Source organism: Rana temporaria, chromosome 3 (assembly GCF_905171775.1).
Source record: "Rana temporaria chromosome 3, aRanTem1.1, whole genome shotgun sequence".
NCBI lineage: Eukaryota > Metazoa > Chordata > Amphibia > Anura > Ranidae > Rana > Rana temporaria.
The window spans coordinates 90,147,014-90,165,703 of record NC_053491.1 but is presented as its reverse complement, the minus strand read 5'-3'; the positions used below and the strand labels follow the sequence as shown (position 1 = coordinate 90,165,703).

The 18,690-nt window shown below is 43.0% G+C and overlaps 1 protein-coding gene across 3 annotated transcripts in view; it reads left to right on the top strand.

The window, feature by feature from the left end:
- Positions 1–18,279, top strand: part of LOC120931466 (golgin subfamily A member 6-like protein 22) — a 101,954-nt gene extending 83,675 nt beyond the window's left edge. For all 3 annotated transcript variants that reach the window (XM_040342947.1, XM_040342946.1, XM_040342948.1), the window contains 5 exons: positions 613–711; positions 5,070–5,177; positions 9,158–9,310; positions 9,792–9,852; positions 16,354–18,279. In XM_040342947.1, the coding sequence (XP_040198881.1) occupies positions 613–711; positions 5,070–5,177; positions 9,158–9,310; positions 9,792–9,852; positions 16,354–16,802 (870 nt within the window). In that variant the 3' untranslated portion in view covers positions 16,803–18,279. The remainder of the gene's footprint in view (positions 1–612; positions 712–5,069; positions 5,178–9,157; positions 9,311–9,791; positions 9,853–16,353) is intronic.
- Positions 18,280–18,690: the final 411 nt, after the last annotated feature.

The following is an 18,690-nucleotide window of genomic DNA, read 5'->3' as shown; positions in this document are numbered from 1 at the left end:
TTTGGTGTCTGTGGGAGGAATACTGCCCATCAATGGTATCAGCGGAAGGAATAGTGCCCCATCATTGGTGTCAGGAGAAGGAATAGTGCCCCATCATTGGTGTCAGGAGAAGGAATAGTGCCCCATCATTGGTGTCAGGAGAAGGAATAGTGCCCATCATTGGTGTCAGGAGGAGGAATAGTGCCCATTATTGGTATCAGTGGAAAGAAAAGTCAATGGGAGGAATAGTGCCCCTTTGCTGCTATCAGTTGGAGGAATAGTAAACCATCATTGGTATCAGTGGGAGAAACAGTGTCCCATAATTGATGTGAGTGGGAGAAATAGTGCTCATTGGTATTAGTGTGTGGCATAGTGCCCCATCATTGGTGTCAATGGGAGAAATTATTTCCCCATTGTTGATGTCAGTAGGAAGAATTATGCCCCATTGTTAATGTCAGTGGTAGGAATAGTGTCTTGTATCAGTGGGAAGAACAGTGCTGAAGGGCCGGATAATGGCGAGCAAAGGGCTATATCTGGCCCCTGGGCTGCAGTTTGGAGATCACTGGTCTAATGTGCATGGATAACTTACACTATTTTGTTTTGGAATCTGACTATTTTCTGTTATCTCAATAGAATATGTCAAAGCAAACTAAAATAAATGAAGAGGTAGTTCAAAATCTTCAAGTGGACAATGAGGCTCTTAAACACCAGCACAAACTGGTAACCGAACAGGTAAGAATTTCCCAAGCCACACAAAGATGGTTATCATGAAATATAACTGCCATACTTAAAGCAGGAAACCTATTTAAGGCTTTACTAGTGCCATTAAATGTCAAACAATAATTATAAGTCTAAATAAAGACAAAGTTAATCCTCAAGAATTTTTTTTTATTACATTTAATGCCACTTGGTGGAGTTTAAAGCTGAACTCCAGGAGTTAGGAAAAATGTAATCTTGCCGTAGGGCCCCCTGTTCTGCAAGGATGAAATGCTTGTTTAATCTAGGGGTGCATCAGTAAGGAGTAATACTTACCTTATTACTTACTTGAGCGGGATCCCCCCAGCTGTGAGACTGTTCAAGGACTGCTAAGGTGCTTCAGGCTTCAATTGCATGCTTGCCTCCTCACCTGCACTGCACATGGTAATGCCAAGGGACCAACCACAGCACAGAACTTCAGGCAGAAGGAATAGGATACTTAATAAACCTTATCTCTGTACCCCTAGACTAAACCCTTACAGTGTCGGGGTGTGGGCCGACAGCAAAGGTAGACTTTGTCGAGTTCTCAGAGTTCAGCTCTAAGGACTAAGGCCTCATGCACACCTCATGCCCAGCTCTTCTGAACACCTTCCTTCTGGCTGGAGAAAAGCAGCATTAAAAACGTGCCAAAAGCCACATTCGGCAGACGTGTTTAGGTGTTTGGGCATTCATTCATTTCATTTGCCAGAATATTATTTTTTTACTTTTACATCTATCGCTTAGGAGGGTTTACATGCGTTTAGACACATGGCTGTTTTTCTCTCCTGTACATGTTAGCTCAAGGATTTTTTCTCCTTCTAAACAATCTAAACGCCTGTAAATGACACATAGGCTAGCATGGAGGGGAGTTTAGAGGCACAAGAAAAAGGCAAACGCACTAAGGCTACTTTCACACTGAGGTGCTTTACAGGCGCTATAGTGCTAAAAATAATGACCGCAAAGTGCCTGTAAAGCGCCTCTCCTGTCACCAGAGGCGGCTCTTTAATTAGGCAAATTAGGCGGTCGCCTAAGGCCTCGCACTCACAGGGGCCTCGCGGCCGCCTAACTTCCCCAATTCGTTACCCCAGTTTTGAGGGACAGGGGACCTTAACGCTGCTGTGCTCAGGCAGGGTTAAGAGCCCTGATTTAGGAGCGGGCCGCCAGCATCCCTAACAACCAGTGAATATCGGTGACACCGTCCCTTGTGACATCAATGACCCAGCATGCCCTCAGTCAATGACGTCACAAGGGGGCAGGTTCACCAGGTGACATCACTGGGTGGCCCCGCCCCTTAGTTATTAAAGAGCAGTATCTGGGGGGCCGCCTTGTTAAAGGGGGCTTCCAGATTCCGATAAGCCCCCTGTCGGCAGACCTCCACAACCACTGGCCAGGGTTGTGGGGAAGAGGCTCTTGGCCTTGAACTATTTTTCCCATCATGGGCGAGAGTGGGGCCCCATGTCGAGTTTTGCCTAAGGCCTCACAAAGCCTAGAGCCGCCTCTGCCTGTCACTCCAGTGTGAAAGTCCGAGGGCTTTCACACTGGAGCGGTGGATTTGCGGGAAAAGTCCTGCAAGCAGCATCTTTAAGGCGCTTTAGTAACAGTGTATACACTGTACCTAAAGCGCCCCTGCCAATTGAAATCAGCGCGGCCGAAAAGCACTGCTAAAACAATAGTAAATTCACAGCTAAAAATAGTAGCGCTTTACCGCCGACACCCTCAACCCCCCCAGTGTGAAAGTGCCCAAAAAGTGGTGTTTTGGATGCCCAGTGTGCATAAGACCCAAGCATTAATATTTTTATTCAGCATATGTACTGTAAACTGTTTTATCACAGTTTTACATTTTATTTTATTATAATCATAAAAGGAAACAATACCTCTGGGTTAACTATACACGATAAGAAGATGTTTGTGTTTAGTTTTCATGAGAGCTGAGCAAAGCTGTTCCAGTTAAATATCGAAGTCTTATTCATAAATGTATATACCATTTTAAAAGCACCAAGCTCTGGGGAACATCTAAAAGAAGGAGGTGTCTAGGCACATTTGCCTGGCAGCTGGCTGAATGAAAACAACTAAACCGATTCCCCCGTCCACACATTCAAGGTGGGTGAACAAAACGAGGATATCCCCTAAGTGGACTTTAAAGGCACTGGCATAATTCATTTGAAAAAGTATAATTTGTCACACATGATAAACAAAGTAAAAGATAAAAACAGAATACATTGGAATGATTAACAGTTGCTATGTACAAAATACAAAGTCACCACAAAGATTGCAAATGAGATTCTCGTAATCCAACTGATGCGTTTCAGAGTATCATTGTCTCTTTCTTCAGGGGTGTTATGAGGAGGTCAATCATAAATGAATAAAATAAAAGGAATGAATAAAATATATTGTAGTGGTGTCACAAATGAAACATTCCAATAGACATATTTAAAAACAATGAACAAAGGCGGAACTGTTTCTCCGAAATTTGCCTGTTTAGAGTAGCTGGTCTTGACAGCATGCAATGATGTTGCACAAAAAGGATAGAGTTTGAATCATGCCGGGCACCCACAGGGACGTTGGAAAGCTAAAGACACTGAAGCCAAAAGAGGATGTTGCCCTGTATCAGTAAGGGAGCAGGTTACTGATGCAAGAATAGTATGAAACTGTACAGCTGGTGTATGTTAGTAAACCAAGAGCAGCCACGTAGAGACACATTCTGGCTTTCAAACCCTCAGGTGGATGGGGAAATCCTCCCCATAGTGTCTCTGTATTCTGACAGCAGGAGAATACGCTGATTAGTGCTGCAGCCCATTGGCTGTATGTGCTGATAAAATGCTAATTTCCCAGCAGGACCTTTCAACAAATGCCAGTCTAACAACTGGCTTCTGTTGGACAGAGGAGGCTACACACGTACGTCGAAATTTGGCTGTTTTTTGCTGAACTGGCCCAATTCCAATCCATGTATGGCCAGCTTTTTGTTGGACTTGACTAACAAATTAGGACTTCTGCTAACACTTTTTATGAAGTTACAGCAAAAAAAAATTCTCATTTTGGGATAAAGGTTTTACATATATTAGTAAAAGCTTGAAAATGAAAAATAACACACATAGGGGTTGATTTAGTAAAATTAGAGAGTGCAAAATCTAGAGCAGGCCTGCATAGAAAACAATCAGCTTCTGAACAAACTGAAGTTAGAAGCTGATTGGCTACCATGCACAGCTGCATCATATTTTGCACTGTCCAGTTTTAGTAAATCCAACCCTTAAACCTTGTACACTCGACCGGTTTTCCCGGCAGGAAAACTGCCAGGAGAGCATTTGGCCGGGTGTATGCTCCCTAGCAGTTTTCCCGGCAGGAAAACAGCCCAGAATCCTGATGGGAAAATAGAGAACCCTCCTCTCTATTTTCCCGTTGGAATTTCCGGCAGGAAAGTGTTTCCTGCCGAGAAAACCGGTCGTCTAGATGTTGCTTACGTGTATGGTCCTGCATGTATACGTGTATTGAAAACTTCTGAATAAAACTGTTATTGATAAAAAAATAAATAAAACATTTCAAATTTATTATCACATTAAGCACTGTTGCAGAAGTTGCTAGATAGCATTAGGTTCTCACTGAATGCATTTGCTAGTTGACTAAATTTTGCTCATAAATAAATATGCACCTTTATGTCTTACTCTTTATGTAAAATAAGAGGTTTGAAACTTATCCTTTAGTGCATGTCATTTTATTTTCAGTTTTGAAGGACGAGTAGGGTTGCACCAATACCAGTATCAATGCCGACACTGAGCATTTGCAGGAGTACTCCTGCAAATGCACCGATACCCAAACCAATACTTTTGCGGTTCGATTTGTGCATATAAAAAATTAATGGGCTCAAATTGCACTGCAAAGAATCACATGCAATGTTAACAGGAATGCTGTGCGATTTCTATCCGAATTGCATGCAGTTTCCCACACCGCTCCTGTGTGAACCCAGGCTTGTCATAGTGATTTCAGCCTGTGTTCACCAGGAACGGTGCAGGAAACTGCATGTGATTTGAATAAGAATGCAGTGCGATTCCTGTTCAAATGACATGCGATTCTTTGCAGTGTGATTTGAGCCCATTCATTTTGTATGGGCTCAATTTGCACCGCAAAGGTACCAGTACTCAGTATCGGTAAGTACTTGGCCAAGAGTATAGGTACTCGCCGGTAAAAACGATATCGGTGCAACCCTAATGAAGAGATTATAAAAAAATGCTTGGAAGAAATTTATTATGTGATATATCATAAATCTGTCATCATCTAGTAGTGAGTAACTAAAAATCAGCTGCAATATATCGTCTTTCTTCATTATTTTGCTCATATGTACTTTGTGTCTATTTGAGCAGCTCAAGGGATTGTTCAAAGGAAAGCAAAACTTGGAAAGTGCTTATAAACAGATTCCTAAAGACGAGAAGCCAGCTGATGACTGGACAGTGAAATCCAGATTAGTGAAGGTAATTTATATACAAACTGAAGTTTTTTTTTATTTTGTTTTTTAAGCGAGAATCCAGTTAACATTAAAGCGGTTGTAAAGGTTCGTAAGGGTGAACACAGCGTCTCCCCGCAGGGATGTAGTCCCAAGGGTTAGGGCTAGGGTTTGGGTTAGGGGTTAGGGTTTCCTATTGAAGAATAAGGCTAGGACTCAGGAATTGGAACAGGGACCTCCCCTTAACATGGGGGCGAGCACGGTGGCTAACCTCCAGCCAGAACGGCTCGGATGATGGGGGCAGGCTTACTGAGGAGGAACAGGAAGTGAAAAATTCAGACAAAGCAAAAAAATAAATAAAAGGGAAATCAAAGGAAAAGGTAAGTGAACCAAGAATGCACTCGATTAAAGGAACCTATTTAGAAAATAAAAAACAAACCTTTACAACCCCTTTAAGGGTGGCCACAACATTTGACCAATGAGATGGTACAGATTAATGCCAATATAGCCTGTGATAAAACTGGTAACTCAGCATTGAACGTTAAACCTTGAACATTATGAGGGTGGCAGACTTTATATCTGGCAGTATATTAAGGAACAGGGGGGGGCTTTGTTTAACCACTTGCCGACCACCCCACGTATATATGTACTGCAGGGAGGCGGCTCCTACAGGCAAAATCATGTACCTGTACGTTGTTTCTACGCTGGCGACCAGCTCCCACAGTAATTGGACACAGCAGGAGCCAGTCAGCGGGACCCGCCAATCGTCCCAATAGAGGCAAAACGGCGACCTGCCTATGTAAACAAGGCAGATCGCCATTCTATGACAAGGGAAGACAGAGATCCTGTGTTTCTGCTAATCGGGAACGCAGATCTCTGTCTTCCCACAGTACAAGCATCTCTCCCACAGTTAAAAAGCACTCCCTAGGGACACATTTAACCCTTTAATCGCCCCCAAATGTTAACCCCCTTCTCAGCCAGTGTCATAAATGCAGTGACAGTTTTTTTATTTTTAGCACTGATCACAGTATTGGTGTCACTGGCACCCAAAAAGTATCTCATCGTTTGTAGACACTCTGGGCCAGATCCACAGATGAAGTACGCCGGCGTATCTACTGATAAGCCGGCGTACTTTCAAATTTCCCGCGTCGTATCTTTAGTTTGAATCCTCAAACCAAAATACGACGGCTTCTGGGCTCGATCCGACAGGCGTACGGCTTCGTACGCCTTCGGATCGGAGGTGCAATACTTTGGCGCCCGCTGGGTGGATTTTGCGTCGTTTTCCGCGTCGGGTATGCAAATTAGGGATTTACGACGATCCACGAACGTACGCGCGGCCGTCGCATTTTCTAACGTCGTCTGTAGTCGGCTTTTTCCAGCGTATAGTTAGGGCTGGTATTTTGCAGCGTATAGATAGACATGCCATGTTAAGTATGGCCGTCGTTCCCGCGTCGAAATTTGAAAATGTGTATTTTTTTGGCGTAAGTCGTCCGTGAATAGGGATGGACGTAACTCACGTTAAAGTTCTAAAAATGACGTCGTTGCGACGTCATTTCGCGCAAAGCACGACGGGAAAATTCGAAACGGAGCATGCGCAGTTCAATCGGCACGGGGACGCGCTTCATTTAAATGAAACCCGCCCCCTACCCGCAGATTTGAATTCCGCCGCCAGAAATACACTACGCCGCCGTAACTTACGGCGCGTAATCTTTGTGGATTTGAAAGTACGCCAGGTAAGGTACGGCGGTGTAGCGTATCTCTGATACGCGGCGCAAGTGCAAATGTCTGTGAATCTGGCCCTCTAACTTTTGCGCAAACCAATCAATATACGCTTATTGGGAGTTTTTTTTACCAAAAACATGTAGCAGGATAAATATAAAGGGGAATCATCATTCAGGTGTGCCCTGAGCACAAGCACAGTGCAATTTTTTAAACGCATTTAAAAAGTAGTTTCAGAGATTTGACCCACACATAATGATATTGAAATGTCATAAACACATATCAGTTGTAATAAAAGCTGATGCTGAAAGAAAATAATGCTTACATTATTTTAATTAACCCGTCCTCAGTGACAACTAAAACTATAAACGGGTATGTCTATAACATGTCACAGCTTCTTACCAATGTGGTCAGAGCCCTCAGTGCAAGGCCTTGCATTCTTTAACCAGGTGAGCAGTCTGATCATAAACTTTCTCAGATTCTACAGTCTCAGAGGTTTTCTAACTTGTTTTTGTGGCATAGTTCATCCTCCTATTTTCTATAGAGAAAAGGGAACAAAGCTATCCACAGTGCATGTACAGGATCTCACAAAAGTGAGTACACCCCTCACATTTTTGTAAATATTTTATTATATCTTTTCATGTGACAACACTGAAGAAATGACACTTTGCTACAATGTAAAGTAGTGAGTGTACAGCTTGTATAACAAATTTGCGGTCCTCAAAATAATTCAACACACAGCCAATAATGTCTAAACCGCTGGCAACAAAAGTGAGTACAACCCCTAAGTAAAAATGACCAAATTGGGCCCAATTAGCCATTTTCCCTCCCCAGGGTCATGTGACTCAGTGTTACAAGGTCTCAGGTATGAATGGGGAGCAGGCGTGTTAAATTTGATTTTATAGCTCTCAGTCTCTCATACTGGTCACTGAAAATTCAACACGGCACCTCATGGCAAAGAACTCTCTGAGGATCTGAAAAAAAGAATTGTTGCTCTACCTAAAAAAAGGCCTAGGCTATAAGAAGATTGCCAAGACCCTGAAACTGAGCTACAGCACAGTGGCCAAGACCATACATCGGTTTAACAGGACAGGTTTAACTCAGAACAGGCCAAAGAAGTTGAGTGCACGTGCTCAGCGTCATATCCAGAGGTTGTCTTTGGGAAAAATAGACGTATGAGTGCTGCCAGCATTGCTGCAGAGGTTAAAGGGGAGGGGGTCAGCCTGTCAGTGCTGAGACCATACACTGCACACTGCATCAAATTGGTCTGCATGGCTGTCATCCCAGAAGGAAGCCTCTTCTAAAGATGATGCACAAGAAAGCCTGCAATCAGTTTGCTGAAGACAAGCAGACTAAGGACATGGATTACTGGAACCTTGTTCTGTGGGGTCTGATGAGACCAAGATAAACTTATTTGGTTCAGATGGTGTCAAGCGTGTGTGGCGGCAACCAGGTGAGGAGTACAAAGACAAGTGTGTCTTGCCTACAGTCAAGCATGGTGGTGGGAGTGTCTGGGGCTGACTGCTGGCACTGGGGAGCTACAGTTCATTGAAGGAACTATGAATGTCAGCATGTACTGTGACATAATGAAGCAGAGCATGATCCCCTCCCTTCGAAGACTAGGCCGCAGGGCAGTATCCCAACATGATAACGACCTCAAGCACACCTCCAAGACGACCACTGCCTTGCCAAAGAAGATGAGGGTAAAGGTGATAGACTGGACAAGCATGTCTCCAGACCTAAACCCTATTGAGCATCTGTGGGGTATCCTCAAATGGAAGGTGGAGGAGCGCAAAGTCTCTAACATCCACTGGCTCCGTGATGTCGTCATGGAGGAGTGGAAGAGGACCCCAGTGGCAACCTGTGAAGCTCTGGTGAACTCCATGCCCAAGAAGGTAAAGGCAGTGCTGGAAAATAAATGGTGGCCACACAAAATATTGACACTTTCGGCCCAATTTGGACATTCACACTTAGGGGTGTACTCACTTTTGTTGCCAGTGGTTTAGACATTAATAGCTGTGTGGTGAGTTATTTTGAGGGGACGGCAAATTTACACTGTTATACGAGCTGTACACTCACTACTTTACATTGTAGCAAAGTGTCATTTCTTTAGTGTTGTCACATGAAAAGATAATAAAATATTTACAAAAATGTGAGGGGTGTACTCACTTTTGTGAGATACTGTACCTAGAAGATCTCTTTGTATATTGTTGGGGAGGAGGCAATATGAGGACAGGCATACTTTTGTTATATACTGTATGTATTTACAATCTATCTCATTTCTTTCAGAATGTGCTAAATTCTGTCAAAGCACACAAAGAGCATCAGGAGAATGTTGTCAAGGAGAAAAGGCAACAGGAAGAACAGCAAAACCTGCATGGAGAATCAGAAGAAAAAGATGTCAAGAAATTACAGACACAGTTGAAAGAGCAACAGGAAAAAGTACATTACATCATTCTGTCTTTTTTTATCTATACTATACTGTACTGTAGCATTATTGCTTGTTCACATATGTATTCGGCCAGGTATACCATGAAGAGCCGTGTGTCTATGTTTTGGTACTTGCAGCAGGGTGTTTGCAAGCAGCCCATATTGCCGTACAGGCTCATCTACAACCATCATCCAGCTCACCGCAATTACAAAAACATAAACGCATGGCTCCTCACACTGTGCATGGCTGAATGCCCTACTACTCCAAAAAAATTACATGTAATACATATTTAACAGTATACCTTATTTCCTGGTCCTTTGAGCAGCTTTTTTAACTTCAGCATTTTAAATATTTAACATTTAAATACTAGCTATACGTTTATGTTTCCTCCCTTTGCAAAATACTGCAATACAGTACAATGTATTTATTACCAAGATTAGTCAAAATTAACCCGTTGAATGAATTTATATTAATATTTTATGAATTTTTCAGATATTCACAATGTCTTCTGAAATCAAAGTGCTGCGAGAAAAAAATGAATCTCTAATGAAAGGTTTGTACAAGCCTCAGCTTTTCTGGGAAAACAAAAAAGATGTAGGAGGCAGCCTGGGAGCAGCCAAAAAAGACTATGGGCACGATCACATGAATCAGGAAGTGGTCAGCTTTGGGTATATCTTGTGCTGCACACAGTTATGTGTATGCATCTCTAAGTTCCAAAACACCCACCTTCAGTTTCTGCTTTTACAATGGCATTTCTTTCAGAGCACTTCTCTTGATGCAAAACCCTGGTTGACATTGATGCGATTTGGCATGCAATTTGACATGCCAAATCGGCTGCATTTTGCGGTAATGACTCCCCAGACCCGGAAGTGTCAGATCACGTACTAGGTACATGATCTGGCGCAGAGTGGCCGCCCTGCCACAGTAACTTTACGGTGAGCAGTCCGCAAGTGGTTAACTGGCAATTGCCTGGCCATGCAACACTGTACACAAATTCAATCTACAGTATATTATTTTTTTCACACAAATAGAGCTTTCTTTTGGGGGTATTTGATCACCACTGGGTTTTTAATTTTTTATTAAATAAACAAAAAAAAACATTTTGAAAAAAGAACAATGGGGCAGATTCAGATAGAGATACGACGGCGTATCTCCTGATACGCCGTCGTATCTCTGAGTTCCGTTGGTTGGATCTATGCGCCTGATTCATAGAATCAGGTTCCGCATAGATCTCCCTAAGATCCGACAGGTGTAAGTGACTTACACCGTCGGATCTTAGGCTGCAATCTCATGCTGGCCGCTAGGTGGCGCTTCCGTTTGTATACGCGAGGAATATGCAAATGAGGAGTTACGCCGATTCAGAAACGAACGACCGCCCGGCGCATTTTTTTTACGTCGTTTGTGTTCGGCTTTTTCCGGCGTATAGTTACCCCAGCTATACTGTATGCGGCGTATCCTATGTTAAGTATGGCCGTCGTTCCCGGGTCGAATTTCGAATTTTTTACGTCGTTTGCGTAAGTCGTTCGCGAATACGGATGGACGTAATTTACGTTCACGTCGAAACCAATGACGTCCTAGCGACGTCATTTGGAGCAATGCACACTGGGAAATTTAGCGGACGGCGCATGCGCAGTTCGTTCAGCGCCGGGACGCGCCTGATTTAAATTTTACACGCCCCCTAGCCGCGGAATTTGAATTCCGCCGGGGGATTTACGATATCCCGCCGCAACTTTAGAGGCAGGTGCTTTCTGAATAAAGCACTTGCCTCAAAAACTTGCGGCGGAGTAACGTAAATCACATTCAATAACATTTAAAAAAAATCTAACTTCTTCATAAATTTAGGCCAAATATGTTCTGCTACATCTCCTGATACGCCGTCGTATCTCTGAGTTCCGTTGGTTGGATCTATGCGCCTGATTCATAGAATCAGGTTCCGCATAGATCTCCCTAAGATCCGACAGGTGTAAGTGTCTTACACCGTCGGATCTTAGGCTGCAATTCCAGGCTGGCCGCTAGGTGGCGCTTCCGTATTTTTACGCGAGGAATATGCAAATGAGGATTTACGCCGATTCAGAAACGAACGACCGCCCGGCGCCTTTTTTACATTGTTTGCGTTCGACTTTTTCCGTCGTAAAGTTACCCCTGCTATATGAGGGGTATGTGCGGCGTATCCTATGTTAAGTATGGCCGTCATTCCACGCCGAGTTTTGACATTTTACGTCGTTTGCGTAAGTCGTTCGCGAATGCGGCTGGACGTAATTTATGTTCATGTCGAAACCTTTGCGACATCATTTAGAGCAATGCACACTGGGATATTTTACGGACGGCGCATGCGCCGTTCAAACAAAACGTAAAAAACTTGGGGTCAAGACACATTTACATAAAACACACCCCCTACATCCCCATTTGAATTACGCGGCCTTACGCCGCAACACATACGTTACGCCGCCGTAACTAAAGGGGGAAGTTCTTTATGAATAAAGAATCTGCACCCAAAGTTAGAGCGGAGTAACGTATCGGAGATACGTTACGCCGGCCGGACAGATACGCCATTGTATCTGAATCCGGCCCAGTGTTTCTCAACTTCTTTTCAATCAAGGCACCCTTTAACCACTTGACAACTGGGCACTTAAACACCCTTAATAACCAGACCAATTTTCAGCTTTCGGTGCTCTCACATTTTGAATGACAATAACTCAGTCATACAACACTGTAACCAAATGAAATTTTTGTCCTTTTTTTCCCACAAATAGAGCTTTCTTTTGGTGGTATTTGATCACCTCTGCGGTTTTTATTTTTTCCGCTAATAATGAAAAAAGAACGAAAATTTTGTAAAAAAATGAATTTTTTTTCATTTCTATTATAAAATTTTGCAAAAAATGAATTTTTCTTCATAAATTTGGCCTAAAATGTATACTTCTACATATCTTTGGTTAAAAAAAAAAAATTGGGTTATTATTTAGTCTGGGTGAAAGTTATAGGGTCTACAAGCTATGGTACCAATTACTGAAAATTTATCAATTTGATCACATCTGAAGTACTGACGGCCTTTCTCATTTCTTGAGACCCTAACATGCCAGAAAAGTACAAATACCCCCTAAATGACCCCTTTTTGGAAAGAAGACATTCCAAGGTATTTAGAAAGAGGCATGGTGAGTTTTTTGAAGTTGTAATTTTTTCCCACAATTCTTTGCAAAATCAAGGTTTTTTTTTTTTTCCCCCCCACAAAAGTTTCATATTAGCAGGTTATTTCTCGCACACAGCATATTCATACCACAAAATACACCCCAAAACACATTCTGCTATTCCTCCCGAGTATGGCGATACCACATGTGTGAGACTTTTACACAGCGTGGCCACATACAGAGGCCCAACATGCAGGGAGCACCATCAGGCGTTCTGGAGCACCCAGACCAGTTCTGACATTTCTCTCCTACATGTAAAAATCATCATTTATTTGCTAGAAAATTACATAGAACCCCAAAACATTATATATGCTTTTTTAGCAAAGACCCTAGAGAATACAATGGCGGTCGTTGCAACTTTTTATCGCGCATGGTATTTGCACAGCAATTTTTCGAACGCATTTTTTTGGGAAATAAAACAGTTTTGTGCTTTTTAAAAAAAAAAACATTAAAGTTAGCCCAATGTTTTTGCATAATATGAAAGATGAAGTTACGCCGAGTAAATAGATACCCAACATGTCACCCTTCAATATTGCACACGCTTGTGGAATGGCGCCAAACTTCGCTACTTAAAAATCCCCATAGGCGACGTTTTAAATGTTTTTACTGGTTACATGTTTTTAGTTACAGAGGAGGTCTGGGGCCAAAATGATTGCTCTCGCTCTAACGTTCGCAGCGATACCCCACATGTGTGGTTTGAACACCGTTTTCATATGTGGGCGGGACTTACGTACACATTCGCTTCTGTATACGAGCACGCGGGAACAGGGGCGCTTTAAATATTTATTTTTTATTTTTATTGTTCATTTTACTTTATTTATTTTAGTTTGACACGTTTTTCCACAAAAATAAATGTTTTGATCACTTTTATTCCAATTACAAGGAATGGAAACATCCCTTGTAATAGGAATATAGCATGACAGGTCCTCTTTACAGTGAGATGTGGGGTCAATAAGACCCCACATCTCACCTCTAGGCTGGGAAGCCTGAAAAAAACCAAAAAAAAAAAAAAATGATCCTGGCTTCGATCGCAGCGGTGAGTCAGAAGAAGCACCGGAGGGCGAAGGGAGTGGGGACGTCCACTTTTGCCTCTTGTAAGAACGATCAAGAGGCGGAACAGCCGCCATGATAGTTCTTATGGTGTACAGAATCGCCGGCTGAAAAAAATGATATCTGAATGATGCCTGTAGCTGCAGGCATCATTTAGATATCCCTGCACAAAGTCAAGGACCTCATATGACGTGGGCGGGAAGTGGTTAAAACACATTTTTTTCCCCAGAGTATTTTCTGGGTATTGCAGAGTATTGGCCGGGGTATTGCAGAGTATTGGTGCGGGGGTATTGCAAAGTATTGGTGCGGGGGTATTGCAAAGTATTGGTGTTGGGGTATTGCAGAGTATTGGCCGGGGTATTGCAAAGTATTGGCCGGGGTATTGCAAAGTATTGGTGCGGGGGTATTGCAGAGTATTGTGTGGGGGGTATTGCAGAGTATTGTGTGGGGGGTATTGCAGAGTATTGTGTGGGGGGTATTGCAGAGTATTGTGTGGGGGGTATTGCAGAGTATTGTGTGGAGGGTATTGCAGAGTATGGTGCGGAGGGTATTGCAGAGTATGGTGCGGGGGTATTGCAGAGTATTGTGCGGGGGGTATTGCAGAGTATTGTGCGGGGGGTATTGCAAAGTATTGTGTGGGGGGTATTGCAGAGTATTGCGCGGGGGGTATTGGGCGGGGGGTATTGCAGAGTATTGCGCGTGGGGTATTGCAGAGTATTGCGCGGGGGGTATTGCAGAGTATTGCGCGGGGGGTATTGCAGAGTATTGCGCGGGGGGTATTTCAGAGTATTGTGCGGGGGTACTGCAGAGTATTGCGCAAGGGGTACTGCAGAGTACTGGCAGGGGGTACTGCAGAGTATTGCGCGGGGGCATTGCAGAGTATTGCGTGGGGGCATTGCAGAGTATTGCGCGGGGGCATTGCAGAGTATTGCGCGGGGGCATTGCAGAGTATTGCGCGGGGGCATTGCAGAGTATCGCGCGGGGGCATTGCAGAGTATGGCGCGGGGGCATTGCAGAGTATGGCGCGGGGGCATTGCAGAGTATCGCGCGGGGTTTTTGCAGAGTATCGCGCGGGGTTTTTGCAGAGTATCGCGCGGGGTTTTTGCAGAGTATCGCGCGGGGTTTTTGCAGAGTATCGCGCGGGGTTTTTGCAGAGTATCGCGCGGGGTTTTTGCAGAGTATCGCGCGGGGGGTATTGCAGATTATCGCGCAGGGGGTATTGCAGATTATCGCGCAGGGGGTATTGCAGAGTAATTGCGCAGGGAAGGCAGAGTATTGCAGGGGTTAATGCAGAGTATTGCACAGGGAAGGCAGAGTATTGCAGGGGTTAATGCAGAGTATTGCACAGGGAAGCCAGAGTATTGCAGGGGTTAATGCAGGGATGGCTGAGCAGGGATGGATGGATCTGTGACTGCAATAGTCACAGATCCATCCACAGCGCTGCTGACACCCCGCGCTCCCCCCTCTCACACTGTATCGATCGGTACAGCGAGAGGAGGGAGGAACCGGCGTCATCAAATGACGCCGGTTTGTTTACCTGTGATCGCGCCGTCATTGGACGGCGCGATCACATGGTAAAAGACCGCGGTTGTCGGTCAATTACCGAGATCTGTGTAGCGCCGGGTCTCATAGACCCGGCGCGCACAGAATTTTCAGTGTGCGCGCCCGAGGCGGCGCGCATTACTGCTTCTGGTGGGCGCCGTTAAATAACGGCGACCCCCAGTTAAGCAACCACCTTGCCGCCGTTATATGACGGCGGCTGGTGGTTAAGTGGTTAAAATGGACAGTCTTGGGGCGCCCCATTCTAAAATGTTAAAACTATTTTCTGATAGTTTTATATAATGCAGCAACATCAATACACGTAGGATTACCAACGTTAGGTGATTTATTCTTCCAAAGCAAATACACTTTTGCAAACTGGTAATGACTAGTATTCCAATGTTTCTCCTCTCCCTCAGTTTTTCTCCCTCGCCTAGCTTATGAGACCCCAAAGCTGATGTCCAGAGGCAAAGGAGGGTCAAACAATGATGATATGCAGGGAACCGACAGTCTCCTTATTAACTGATAAAACAATTGGTCGTTAGGAGGTTGGCAGCTAGAAGGTTGTAATGGTGTACAATGAAAACCTGTGGCTTTGTGTAACTAAAAGGCAGGTTTCATCCACCCACTGCCTTGTATACAATTCTGGGGCAATTTTTTGGCATTTTGCCAAGGCACCCCTGAAGAAACCTGAAGGCAACCCAGGGTTCCTGCCTGGACACCCTGGTTGAAAAAGGCTGTTTTAGAAAGCCAGATTATATGGAAATGTTATAGCATGGCAAATCCTATCCTAATATTGATTAGTGGCTCCAAATTAATAACTATTGTAGTAGGGAACAGACACAAAAGAACCAAACATTATTAGTGCTGTGTGCACAATGATTGCAATGTATATTACAAAAGCAAAGCATTCAAAATGGAATAGTTTTATACAGAATTTACAATTTCTTTCACAGCAGGCAGCTAGCATTTTCAGAATGGGGTCAGCAAAGGCAGGCACCATATTTCTGTCCGTTCTCACAGTTTTCCATTAAGTGTGTTTTTGTTCATAACAATACAGATTATTATAATGTTGGTCTAATGTACTAATACCATTTGATTGATAATTTGTTACTAGAATAATCTAATTTTGCATAAAATGGATTTTGATGAAATTCAGCCAGGCACTTTTTTGTTGTATTTACACTTACATTGGTTAAGACAATGTGTATTGGTATTATGAAAGTTTTCGTTTCATGCTTTACTACATGGTCTGATGATTTCGGTCATTCTCTTTGCAGCTAAGCTGCGTTTCCAGCAACAGGTTCAGCAGATAAGGAGCATATCCCAACTAGGATGTGAAAAAGAGCCAAGAGATCCCATTGTACCACGCTTATCTAGAGATACCAAAGCCTCTCATAAAGAGAATGAACTTGAATCGAACAGCCAAGGATCATCAACACCGGTGGCTGGAAATCAAACCCCAGATGGATCCTGGGCAGGTTCTCAACAAAGCTCCAGATCTCCAACTCCTATAAATACAAATAATGCAACATCTTCGCCACCGAGACTTAACTTTCCTGGAACTATGGGCAGGAGCTGGAGGAATTCCATGGAGGGATCTTTACTGAGTCCAAGGAGTAATGCTGACAGTGATGGTCCCCTGACTCCCAGGTCTTCCACGCTGCTCTCCCCAAGGCCCTATCAGCCTTGGAATAGTAAAACATTGCAAAAATTTGGAGAATCTTAACATCGCATAGACAGTTAACTTATTCATAAATTTGCACATATTACAATTTGAGAGATATGCTACCATTTACAACACATATACCTATTTATTCATACAATTAACTTTAAACGTTTATTTTGTTTCCCAGTAAAGCAGAAATAATCCCCCAAAGACTTGTTTATGTTAAACACTCTGAGTCAGGGACACAGTAATTTAATCCTGTATGCTATATAAAACAGTTAGTAAGGCACTAATAAGAAAAGTAAATGCTGCAAAATTTGAATGTGTATTTATATATTTACAGCGAGGCAGAGTGCAACTAGGTGGTCAGTGTTATAAACTATTTATGGCCATTCCTATGTAAGCCAATATTAGTAGCAAGCGTTGTAACTGATCTAAGCATTGCATGTGAATACTGGGCAGTGTAGGGTTCCTACCCAAGTAAGTGTATGCATGTGCAAGAGCTGGAAGTGCCCTATATTGCTTACAGAGATTTTGCTACACATTGGAAAATGTTTTGCATTTTGTGGAGAAAACACAATTATCTTCTTTAAAGTAATTGCAAACCCTCACATATACCCAGTGAAGTGAATAGCCTCAGATGATACACAAAAATAAAACAAATCTTTCTACATAATTTTGTTTGTATATCTGCAGTCTTCTCCTTTTCACACCCTTTCAAAAGTGCAGATTGTTTTAAAAATCGTTCTTCATCTGCCAGGTTAGGGTGGAGAGACTGCAGCTACACTGTGTGGGAGCTGATTGGAGAAAATGGAAACACCCCCCTTCACATAGGCAGAGCTGTATTCTGAATCGACAAGCTGTGTGCTTATCTCCCGTCCCAGGACACAAATTTGTATCTCATGTTCCCTCGTGTGTCGGAGAACTTGTCAGAAAAGATTCATGCTGATAACAGAGAAACAAAGCACCGGAGAGAAACTACACTTAGAGCTTTGGAGAGAGACAAGTAAACACTACAGATATATGTAGTTCAAATTTAATGAATGGGGTTTACAACCACTTTAAGAGACTTTTTTTAACAGTTATTGAAGTTGGGGAAAAAGGAGACCTTAGCTACCACTAGCATATACCTATCTATTTCTATCTATGTACCTATCTATCTATAAGGATTCCTGCCAGGTTGCTTACTTACAATTTATTATAAAAAAAAATCAATCAAGCAACACAAAAATATAATAATCTGACAGCAAGTTTCAACATCGATTTTCTCACTTGGCTAAGCCATATTCTTGTATGGATTTTAGTAATAAGTGGAGCAATTTCCATGAAACAGATTGTGGAATGAAATTACAGCTTTACAGCAGTTGAAAGCTCTCAATTTCACTCATTAAAATTAGCTTGAAGATATTTTTTTTTCTTTATTTAGAAGGGGTGGGCTTTTTTGGGTGTATTTAGACCAGTTTTGATTTTTTCACAAAGTGTATACAGTATTTGTGTTTTTGTGTTTTAGTGGTGTGTATTTGATTGTTATTTGTGTACTGTTGATTTTTTTTTTAAGTTTTTAAACTGTTTGTTTTCCTTTCTGTAAAAAAAAAAAATAAAAAAAAAAAGAATAAGGTTAATGAGGTTTTTTCCTGACGAGATTCTTGGCAAGATTCTCTTGCCGGCCGAGTGTACACACGGGCCATTCAAAAGAACCGCCGTTCTTTTGAATGGCACGAACGCGGTGACTTCATCGACTACGACAAACATGCACTCGTCACATTCAATGCCATCGCCGCCATCTTACTTCACCCTACCTATGCCTTGGAAGCTACCGCGCATGCATCAAAGTCATTTTGAGCATGCGCGGGTTTCCATGAGGAGGTAAGTATACACACGCTCGGGTTTCTCGGCAGAACAGGTTCTCTATTTTCTCGTCTAGATTCTGGGCAGTTTTCCTGATGAG